The sequence below is a fragment of the Myxine glutinosa genome, chromosome 1 (assembly GCF_964187855.1).
Source record: "Myxine glutinosa chromosome 1, kmMyxGlut1.1, whole genome shotgun sequence".
NCBI lineage: Eukaryota > Metazoa > Chordata > Myxini > Myxiniformes > Myxinidae > Myxine > Myxine glutinosa.
Genome location: NC_136261.1, coordinates 228305128 through 228316937, shown reverse-complemented (window position 1 = coordinate 228316937; position 11810 = coordinate 228305128). Strand labels below are relative to the sequence as shown.

At 41.1% G+C, this 11810-nt stretch overlaps 1 protein-coding gene across 1 annotated transcript in view; it reads right to left on the bottom strand.

Moving 5' to 3' along the window:
* Positions 1-619: 619 nt before the first annotated feature.
* LOC137434747 (uncharacterized) overlaps positions 620-11810 on the bottom strand; it is a 98582-nt gene continuing 87391 nt past the window's right edge. The window contains exons 7-8 of the mRNA XM_068127868.2: positions 11072-11164; positions 620-3881 (exon numbers count right to left, since the gene is read on the bottom strand). Of these exons, the coding sequence (XP_067983969.1) occupies positions 3349-3881; positions 11072-11164 (626 nt within the window). The 3' untranslated portion in view covers positions 620-3348. The remainder of the gene's footprint in view (positions 3882-11071; positions 11165-11810) is intronic.

Sequence of the window (11810 nt, the reverse complement as noted above, 5' to 3'; positions counted from 1 at the left end):
TCTCCTGCCTCTGGAACAAACTCCCCCACTCCCTTCAATCCCACTCCTCCCTCCAGGTCTTTAAAACAGCTGTTCACCACCATCTCTTATCTTCCCCCATCCAAAACCTTCATCTTTTCTACCCCCACTAATTTTCACCCCAGATCCACTTTTTTGAAATACCAACTTCTTTCCTGGAAGTCCTTGCAGTGTCCTTGTGTTTTATACTTCTCCCACCTCTCCCCCTTCCCACGCCTCCTCCCCCCAAGCCCTCTCCCTCCCACAGATCTCCCGATATCCCTGCTCTCAAATGTTGTGTTTGTGCTTCCCCTTCTCTCCCCATCTTGTCTACCGCTACCCTTATTATATGTTTTGTGTGTGTTTGATTTTTTCGTGTGATAAATGTTAGCTCTTTCACGAACCTCGATCCTGTATACCAAAAAAAAAAATAGGGATTGGGGGCTTTGGAGGGGCAGGCTGAATTGAGACTTGAGATCTCAGCTCTCGACAGGTATCCCACACCTTACACATTTTATCCATGTATCTGTGAATAATTAAACATGGTGTGTAATTGAATTAACGTTAATTACATTGCTACAATGTATCCCATTTGATCTGAAAAAATAAACCACTTATGAAATTCACACTTGTAACAGTTTAATGTGTGGCAAAAAAATCACTGCTTTGGTAAAAAGTTTCATCATCCACTTGTGTCTTAATAAATTTTACAAAAGTGAGGTCAACAGCATTCGGTTTTCCATCAGTCCTAAAATAATGAATGATGTGACAAATATCTCCTTTGTTCAGCTTCCTCATGAAATGAAATGCCACATACATAAGTAATAGGTAAAAACAAGACATGCCACTTGCCATTGTCTTCAGGGAACAATGTTTGTGACAGTTCAATTTGGAACAAAGCAAATGTTCAACGTACAGGTTTTTGGGAACTTGTTTCACTTTTTCTAGATATCACATCCTTAAAATATCTTAAATGAGTCATTCCATGTCAAATCACACAGTTATTCCCAAGTAACCATTTATACGTTTTGATTGAAATTTTCTAAATATGTTACTTTATTGGGCTGGCAGGATGACCTAGAGGGATGCACACTCACCTCTAAGATGTCTAGCCTGGGTTCGAATCCCAGCCAAATAGTCATTTGACGTTAAAGATCCCATGGTGTCCCTCACGAAGAGTACGTGAGAAATTCCAACGTTCCTGCCCTAACCTTGCGTTTCCCCTGTTCGAAGGTAAAGAAGTGCAAAAGGGTCAACCACCCAAAGAGGTCGCTACGCCCCTTGGCTGGGCATGCAGATGAGTAGTTACTTTCTTTTAAAAAAAACCTTTATGGGCAAAATGACCCTCCCAACAATTTCAGCTCCAAACTCCAAGGAGTTTCGAGTTATAGCCCACTAAAAATATGGGGCCAAGCCCATTATTTGTATTCACAGATTGCATCTGCAATCTGCATTGTATTTAAAGTTTGGGCTTTATCAAGTTAAAAGTTTCAACCATGGGTAGTTAATATTGACCCAACTTTTGAAATTTTACCCTCAAAAGCATTGTACGTTTTGCCATTTTCAAGTTACATGAATCTCAAAACACATTTTATCATGCATGATTGGATTTTATGGATTTAGTGGGTGGGTTGGAGGGTTCAACTAGTAGCCACATTAGTGGAGAAATTTCAAATCATTGACATATAACATTTAGGTATAGGTACCTCCCCAATAAGCAATAATCAATTAAATACTTTATATGTGCAGGACTGGGGTCAACAGACCTATTCATAAGAAAAAAAACAACTAGTTCATCGGAATACCTTACCACGTACAGTCTTGAGAAAAGGACATGGGAACGGTCTTTTCAACTCTTGCTTTGCATTTCCAAGCATGGTCTATATGAGCTTTGTTCCTGAACTTGCAATAACAAGCACAATGGCAACCATACAAAGCTGATGGGTCACACGAAACAGTTCAGAGTTGCACCTTCTGCTAGCTCTGCCCGCAGAGCGTGCGGGAAATTTGTTTGGTCGAGACAGCATACAATTTTGGCCAAGCACTGCTAAACTGAAGGTTTCTAGAAGTGCAAACAAGGCACTTTGTGTTCCACAATGTTCAAATAAATAATTAAATTGAAATAAAATACAAGTTTTAAAGGCTGTAGAAAAAAAAAAACAAAGCATGTATTCAGAAGTTTATCACCGTTAATGCATCGTCATTCACACCACCTTATTTAACACATTATATTCGTTATTCATGCCTGATGTGTGTGTCCTTTATGATGTCCCTAAACACTGCCAGGCAGGCAGACAGACTGAAGCAACTGCTTTACCAAGAGCGTTGTGTGCATGCGCGCTCGAGACGAGATGCCGTACAATTTGTCAAATTCCGAACCAAAGTACTGCTAAACTGCAGGTCGATGTTCCAATTTGTGTTCTACAGAGTTCTAAATGTAATATTAAATTGAAATAAAATAGTTCCTCAATCATAGAAATTGACAGACAGGCAGAGTGAACCAATTGCTTAACCTTGCTTTGTGGTATGCACATGGGGTAAAAATGCTAAACTACAAGCTAAACCACACCTCATTGTAGTGATTAGTTAACTATGTGGGCAACTACCTAGAAAATGGAAACTCACACTTAAGAAACATGTATCCAATCTACAACCTCACCAATTTTCATCTTCGTGGCTCAGTTCCTCCTAAATCAAGATGTGTTTTTTTTAATGATGGTACATACTCTTAGTACAAAATGTTCTCAGAACGAGATACAATAGTCAAATAAATAGCAAATTTTTACTTTGAATTCATATATTAGTTTAAGTTAACAAACTAGCAATAAAAACCTTTTCACCTAAAATCAAACAATGTAAGGTAGAATTCTTAGAATGTGCCTGCAACTTGGAAATGGCAAAACGCACATTTGATTGGCAGATTATGAAAGACCTGGGTCAAGATTACCAAAAATTTAAAGCTTGGGATTAATATATTATTTAGTGACAATATATGAGCCCTCAACGATGGTGATATAACGTGGATGGGATTTACAAGCGAAAAAAAATACATCACACCCAATTTTTGTTGAAATAGGGAATCAACTTTTTGTTGTGTTGCGTTACCCATAAAATTTTTGATAAAGCGAGGTTGAAAAGTTAACCGAGTTGGCATGGAAGGACATAAATACAAAACAAGAGTATTTCCTGGAAAAACTAATTCAGCAAAATAATTCATCAAACAAGCATTTCTAAATGAGAAAAGTAGTAGCATTCACAGAAAATGCCAAACATATTTGAATTCAAACCACGCAATTTAAACAGTTCGACAGTGGAACGTAATGAATTGGTATTGGTTGTGGAAACAATACATCATCCATTCAAATTGCATTGGTTCATATGTCTGCGTGTACGTTTGTGTCGCTCCAGAATCCACCCCTGTGAAAATCGTTTTCCACACTCCTGGCATGAAAAGGGTCGTTCACCCGTATGTGAGCGTCGGTGTCGACCTAGCATCCAAGCCTGCGCAAAGGTCTTGCCGCAGACTTCGCATGTGAAGACCCGGGAGCCGGCACCTGCATGGACAGTTGCGATATGTGCGCGGAGCTGCCGCCCACTCGGTACCAGTACACCGCATTCTGCGCACCAACATACATTTGCATGGCCAGATGGAGAGCGACCTTTTCCTCTTGAGGATCGCTGTCGAGTTCCTGCTGTTGCCAATATCGCCGCGTTGTTTATCAGTGAACTTTCTGTGAGCATCATTTGATCTGAGGCATCTGAGAAAGACGCGACATGTAAAGAGCCATCTTCATTTGATAAGCGAGGCAAAAGTACACCACCACTAGAGTTTGGCTTGAAGCGCGAAGAAGCGTCATATGTACCGATGCTCGTCCCTTCCGCATCTGTAGGATGCAAGCATGGCTATTAGCATTTAACAATGACATACCATGAGTAAAGATTTGAGAATAGTATCTATCTATAATTCCAGTAATCTCTGTTTGTACGTTTGTACGTTTGTTTGTCTGTGACCGCTGTTTCTCGACAACCACGGGTCCGATATACTTTTAACTTGCCAGGTATATTGCTGGGGACCCGAGGATGTGCCTTTTCAAGGTTTCATATTAATCGGACAATTACTTACCGAGCTATGTCCAAAAAACGATTCAACCAATCAGAGAGCAGCGAACTATCGCGTGTGCCGAACGTGGCGGACACACTCTGCCTCGGATGGCACATTTGAGAGCGTATTCATTTATTTCACGTTTGCAAACTATGTTGGCGTTAAACTATGTTTTAAAACTAATAAAAACGAATTTGCGATTCATTCGCTTTCCTGCGCGTTTGTGCACGCGATGGCGATTTCTTTACCAAGCACGCGATGGCGATTTCTTTACCAAACTCCGGAAGCCGTTCGCTTTGGACCAAACCATTTCATGTAAATAGAGGGGGGGGATTGTCACCGTACTCGCAAGCCGTTCGCTTTGGACCAAACCATTTCATGTAAATAGAGGGGGGGGATATAATTTTAGATATAGATATAGTACGGGCAATGCCCTAGTTGATATAAAATTTAAGAAGTGTCTGCTTGTTTGACTTGCATGCTCTCCTAAACCGTTGGATAGAATGAGTTGATCGCACAAAAAGAGTGGGAAAAAACAATTTTTAGCAGGCGAGGCACCACACGACACTGCAGGCCCAAATGCAGGCCTGTGAGGAGTGGGGGGCAAGGTTTAAGAACAATAAGAATTATCAGAAGCAGATTGTTTCTCCGTAATGTTTTTCGAGTTTGAATTAAAAAAAATTATCGTTGAGTTTGAAATTCACAGCTCGAACCAACATGCCGGAACTCCTACACGAGGTCGATGGATGTTATTTTTTATATATATCTATTTATGTGGGACTGTTACGGATTCGTCACTTCCGTCTTTGTGGTTGTCATCCACTTGAAGCATTTTTAGTTTCATGTACTATTATTGTTACAGTTTCGGTGTGAAATGGAGATAACTGTCTTCAAAGGTAAAATTAGTGTTTCAAAAGAAAACAAAATGGATCGGGGGAAACCAGAAGAGGAGGAAGAAGAGGCTGGAGCGGATCGAGTGAGATCGGGAAAGGGGAAAGGAAGGCCGATCTGCTTCGAGGTGTCGAGCGGACGCTGGTGAACATTGGTCACGAGCGAATATTGGTTTCCCCGGGAAAGGGATTCCTGTGTGACAGTGTCGTTATTGCTGTGGCAAATAAACCTGTGAGACGGGTTTTGCTGTTGGTTCCGAAAGTGAATCATCGCTGGAGAGCAGGTACGCCTCCATTACGGGCCCGTCCGCCATTTCACCTCGCACCAGCCATTCGCCTGGTTCCCGTGTGTGTCGTGGATTTCGCTTGGAAACTCGCGGTTCTTCGCGGTTCTCCGCTTGGGAACTGCTGCTCGTTCATGTCAGCGTCATTGTCTGGTGAACCGAAGGTGTGAATTCCCAGTCGCTCTTTGGGTGAACTTTTACCTGACCGACGTCGGCCCGGCCCCTCACCCAGCGGCTCTTCTGCAGCGTAGACTGTCAGCCGTCCTGGGTTCAGGTCTCAGTGCGACCTTTTTTCTTGTGATCACCGGAGTGTGGATCGACTTTGGCCTGGTGTCGTGATAGTGACTTTGGGGGTGTTACAGTTCGCTCATGTGGAGTACCGTGAGTTATTGAGTTAAGAAACTGGTGGTACCATCACAGGAATAATATGGTGTTTGCTGTGCAATTGAGGTTTTCTTGTACTTGCGCAAGTTGTTATTATTGTGTGATTTTAATACAATACTTGGGTTTTGTATCGATTGATTGGTGTGGTTTCACCATTGGTCATTGGCACACATAATAGCACATCTTTCTGCCGTGACTCCTTTCGGGGCTCGGAGGTACACCGTGACCGGGGTTTGGGGAGGAGCACGTAACAGGGACGTACATTGAAAGCAGATGGCACAAAAAGGGGGAAAATAAAATGGCAACATTTTTAACAGGTGAGGCACCACATGATACTGCAGGCCCAAACGCATGCAGGTGGGGGGAAAGTTTGAAGAAGAAGAATGATCAGAAGCAGATAATTTCTCCATAATGTTTTCCGAGTTTGAATAAAAAGTTTCTCGTTGAGTTTGAAGACGATCTGGGTGGTTGGTGCATGTTGCCAAAATAATTATTTTTTATTTTTTTTATTTTAATGTTGATGTTTTGGCAATTTCAAGAGTAGCTGAGTTTCTCCATCATGCTTTGAAGAAGAGGAATAAGCACTAATTCTTTGTTCACACTGTTTCTCTGTATTCTGTTAGTTTACAATCACTATAATGTAATGACAAATGGGAATAAAGTTGAAGCATTTTGCAACTTGAAACAAGAACAAGAAAGAGCAATCAGAGATTGCAGACCCTCACCAGGACGTGTTTTTCAGTGGTTTGTAAGGCTTTTGTGTTAAAACAAACATGGCGGCCGAACCACGTGACTGATGACCATCTTTTTTTTTCCCACTACCAATTTATCCTTAGATGACGCTCAATAAATTTCATCTTGATCGGATGAAGTTTTGTACCAGTCGAATTATGACATCATAATGGAGGCACCTATGACATCATCATTAACATATGTTATTCCCCATGGAGAGTCAGAATTTATTTCTATGCAGCACTTTCGGAGATAGAGGTGCAAAGTTTTTTGGTTTTTCCAAGATGGCGCCAGTACCACGTGACCTATGACATCATAATTATCATTAGAAAATTATATAGGAGGAGGTGCACCTATGGTGAAAATTTCATGTCAATCGGACCAATGCTTGCAGAGGAATTCATATTTATTCTGTGCGGACAAACAGACAGACAGACAAACAAACAAGAATTATGTCGTGCATAGCACAAGACTGGCGAAATCCCTAAAATAAGTTGTTGGCCGATTATGACCTCAAAAAGAATTGGTGGTTGAATTCAGTGACCATATATGCAAATATTCTTAAAATTTCAAGTCAACCGGATGAAAATTGAGGATTTTAGAAATGTGGCCTATGTTGACCTTTTGGCCTATGTTGACCTGAAATATAATTGGTGGTTGAATTCAGTGACCAGATATGCAAATCCTCTTCAAATTTCAAGTCGATCGGTTGAAAATTGTGACCTGTAGGCGACTGACATACAGACAGACAGACAGACAAACAGACAGAGTAACGCACAAGACCAACCAATAAATATTCGATTTTGTGTCTTCTTCTTCGATTTCTTCGAAATCTTCGATTTTCACAAGCAACAAACACTCAGATGCAATACCCTCTCCTTTGGCGAGGGTAATTACATCCATTAAATGGAAAATTTTGACACGAGTCCTGCAAATTAATTGTGTACAATTTTTGCACACAGGTATTGTATCCTACTATGCATACATACTTTATAAACGTACACACATTCTAATAAATAATACTTGATAGACGGACTCACTTTCTAATTCTACATACTTTATAGAGGTACTTGGTTTCACTCTCTGCAGACCTGGATAAAATCACAAGCTGATCAAACACGTGGAAAATGTCTTTCAATCCTGACAAATCTCACACTCTCACTATGTCTCTCCGAAAAGACCGTCTGGAAAACCCTCCAATCTACTTTCTCAACAATCCTCTTGAAGAAATTCTGTCGCTCAAGCTTTTGGGTCTCACTATCTGCCATGATCTTTCCTGGGAAAACCACATTTCCAAGCTGGCCTCCAAAGCCAGTCGCCGACTGGGCATCCTCCGTCGTGCGAAGTCCTTCCGTTGTAGAAACCTAGGCTTTTAGAATCATTGGTATCTTCCTCGATAAAGCTGATTCTGAGGGCATTTCACTCCCACCGCAGGCAGGTTTGGTGGTCTTTCTATCTTCTACAGACTCCTCTTCGGCCTAGCTCCCCCTGCTCTGTCTGTGCTCTGTCCCCCAAATATTCCTGCAGGACGCACAAGATCTGCCAGCAACCCTCTCTGGTGAAACTGCCAAAATCAAGACTCTCTGTTCACCTTCACTCTCATTCCTTTTTCTCCCGCCTCTTGAACAAACTCCGACACTCTCTTCAATCCCACTCCTCCCTCCAGGTCTTCAAAACAGCTGTTCACCACCATCTCTTATCTTCCCCCATCTAAAACCTTGATCTTTTCTACCCTGGTTAAACCACCCCAGATCCACTTTCTTCAAATTCCGTTTTCATTCCTGAAAGTCCCTGTAATGTTGCATCTTGTTTATCCCATGTACAGATCTCCCGATGTCTCTCTTCCCTTCTGTTGTTGTGCTTCCCTCTCCCCCCCCCCCCCCCTCTTTTCTTCTGCTTCCTTTATTATATGTTCTATGTGTTAGCTCTTATATGAACCTCGACTAAATAAACAAACAAAAAAAAGAGAACGTGTACTACTGGCTACCACTATGTGGCGTCTGTGGCCTACATTAGGACATTCTTTGTGGACAAACAGACAAATAGACAGACAAGCAAACAAACGGACACAAATGCAATACCCTCTCCTTTGGTGAGGGTAATAAAAGGACGTGTGGCCAACCTTAACAATATTTAAGTCAACATATGCCAACCTTGACGTTTAATGATGCATACATTGATAACACTGAAATGATTGACAGCTCCTGCATTATTCTATCATGCCAAAAGTCTGTGCATGTGCATGCTGTGCATTTTTGTTTTTCCCACATGAGGAAGGACCCTTTCACAATACAAACTTGCAATTATTGATCAAATTGTTATAAAAAGATCAAATACAGCAACTTTCAGTGACCTGAGCGAGTACCATGTAGTATTATGCACACCTCACTTGAAACATAGGCGTCCCGATGTATATCCGTCATCGACATAAATCCACCACGTAAGCTTCACAACAATTTTTCACACATGGACATGTATTTATGACTGTGCTTATTTATTATTGGGCACCCAACTTCCTATATATTATCTTCTTATTTAAAGATCATTGAGTGATCCTGCTGCGTGCCGTCTTGCTATATCAGTGTCTGTTTTATGCATACAAATATTTATTTACTATAACTGCATGAGCGCTGACCCTTGACAAATATTCAGATAAAAAACAATAAAATTCATCACTTTCAACCGTATATTGTGCGTTCATTTGACGAGTAACTTTATGGTCAGTATATTTTGATGCGTCATTTGCTGCGTAGTTACATCATCTCAAAACTGTTTCCAAAAATAAAGAATATACCAATTCAGCTATGTCCTCACCAGATCCCAATTTGACTAGCATTAGCCATTGCCAATAAATAAGGCCCAAGGTCAAACACTCGAAAGAGTTGCCTATATTTGTGCTGCTGTGTAGTGGTGGCAATAGACAGGCCACACATGCTGCTGAGCCTCGTTTGTTGTCTGGGTGCATCTCCTCAGATGAGGGTGTGATGAACCAGATGCCAATGACAGAAGTGAGTCGAATGCACGCAAAAGCCAAATGTGGACACAAAACTGAGGAAAATACACAAAACACAATTACCTCCACCACCAAAGGTGATCAGAGGTTTTATTTTTCACCCCTGTTCAGTGTTCATCTGTGAGCACGATATGTCAAGAGGTTGTGGATGGATTCAGCCAAAACTTGGTGGACAGGTTGGGCATGTCACAGTTGTCACACTGTCACAGGGACAAATGGATTTGATTTCGGTGAAGATGGAGATTTGGATCCGGACATAGGGTTTCATTAATTTTAAGTGATTGATGGGGCTAAAAACGATATATAGCATAATACATTCACAACGTTGTGGACAGATTATGACAAAACTTGGTGGATGAGTCGGTTAGTTGACAAGAACAAGCAGATTACATTTTGGTTCAGGTCTGAATCCAGATCCGGCCATCAGTGGGATACAAAACATAAACTGTTCAGCCTGGCAAAAGTATGCGCTCTACTGAATGCCGTTCGAGTTACCTCCACCACCGAAGATGGAAGGAGGTTATGTTTTCACCCCTGTCTGTCTGTTTGTCTGTGAACAGGATATCTGAAAAAGTTGTGGATGGATTCGGACGAAACTTGGTGAACAGGTTGGATGTGTGATAATGAAGAATTGATTCGATTTTGGTGCAGATCCGAATCCGAGAATTTTTAGTGATTCTTCACCATCGAGTGATAGGGCTAAAACCGATATCTACCACAATATCTCAAAATGTTATGGACAGATTCGGATGAAACTTGGACAGGTTGGGTGTGTGACAACGACGAATCGATTCGATTTTGTTGAAGATCCAAATCCGGATCCAGATTCCAGACATTTTGAATTTTTGAAGCGATTCTTCATCATTTAGAGATGGGGCCAAAAACGACAGAGAAGCATATTATTTCAAAAAGTTGTGAACAAGTTATGACAAAACTCGGTAGATGAGTTGGGTAGGTGACATGACCAAGTCGATTAGATTTTCGTTTCGGTCCGGATCCAGTTCCGGCCTATCAGTGGATTACAAAACGCAAACTGGTCAGCCCGGTGGAGGCATGTCCTCTACCGAGTGCCGTTCTTGTTTTTATTCTGCTGTAATCCTTTGGCGTATAATTTTTTTTTTCCAGATTAGCACGCAATTGTTCAGTAGCGAATCTTGCGTACAGGTCTGCATTCTGGATAAAACCAAGATGCAATATGACCCACCAAAGTCAGGTTTTCAACAACATGCACAAAGCCAACATTTCATGAGAATGGTTGGGCAAAGCAATACAGAGAAGATGCAGCAATGACTATCAACATGCACTGGTTTCTTTACGAAGGTTGGATTCTTGTTAAAAGCTGCTAACTAGTTGTTTTTTATAACCGTCTATTGTGTAAATTGTTACCGCCTAATTATATTTGGTAATCTGCCACTACAGATTATATCAATACCTTCTGAACTGGTTTACCTCGATCAATGTCATATACCGACCTCATGATGTCAGAATCTTTTTTACATGCGTGAATAAAAGACAATGTATATTGATCATTTTATTTACCTCAAGTTAGTGAAATACATGCTAAATCAGGAAAATTTAAAGCCAACTTAAGAAATTGTAAAAGTTGTTTTTTACCTTCCAAATTGCTCAAAATGCATTGTATCAGAAGCATGTTCGCTTCTTTCCATACCTCCGGCGTTGTAGGGAGAAGTTGCCAGTGCTATGTTGTAAGAAAGATCTTTGGGTAACTCAGAATTCCACTTCATTCCATCTGTTGTAGCTTCTGCAAATTGGAAACATGACCTGTAGTTAAATGTACCACGTGACAAAACGGTTCTTGGCTGCTTTCAAACAATCAAACACAGCACCGAGCTTTTAAGAATATCAGGCTTAATACAACGAGGTCAATTGCTAACTTCCAGATATTGAAAAGAGAACTACTTACCAGGTTTCGTGTACAAGACGTAATGATTAGTTCATCAAAATATTGCGCTTTACATTAAAATACCTATTGTCGAGAGTGGGTGGGAAGAAGATGAAGAGTTGGGGGGGGGGGGGGGGGGGGAAGGGGGGGGCGTCAGAAGTTACCAGAAGAACAAAGTTCACTTAAGACATTTATAAACACTGGCTGGTGAAGTGGACAACACAAAGGACAAATCACAACAATGGTAAAATCAGGTTCTTTATTGTCTTCAACCATAAAACCTAACAAGAGCACGTCCGAGGACAACATTGGTTATTATCAATATATGTCTGTCACATACACGAGAAAGTATCTCACCACAATTTCCAAACTGCCAGCTGCTCGCACATTAACAACAATACCTCAAAAAACTCTGACAAAAGACGACAAAATGCTACGAACAAACGCTATGGTTTGAAGCAGATATGCGATATCGATGTCCATTTCTAGTGACCGCCCCAAAAGT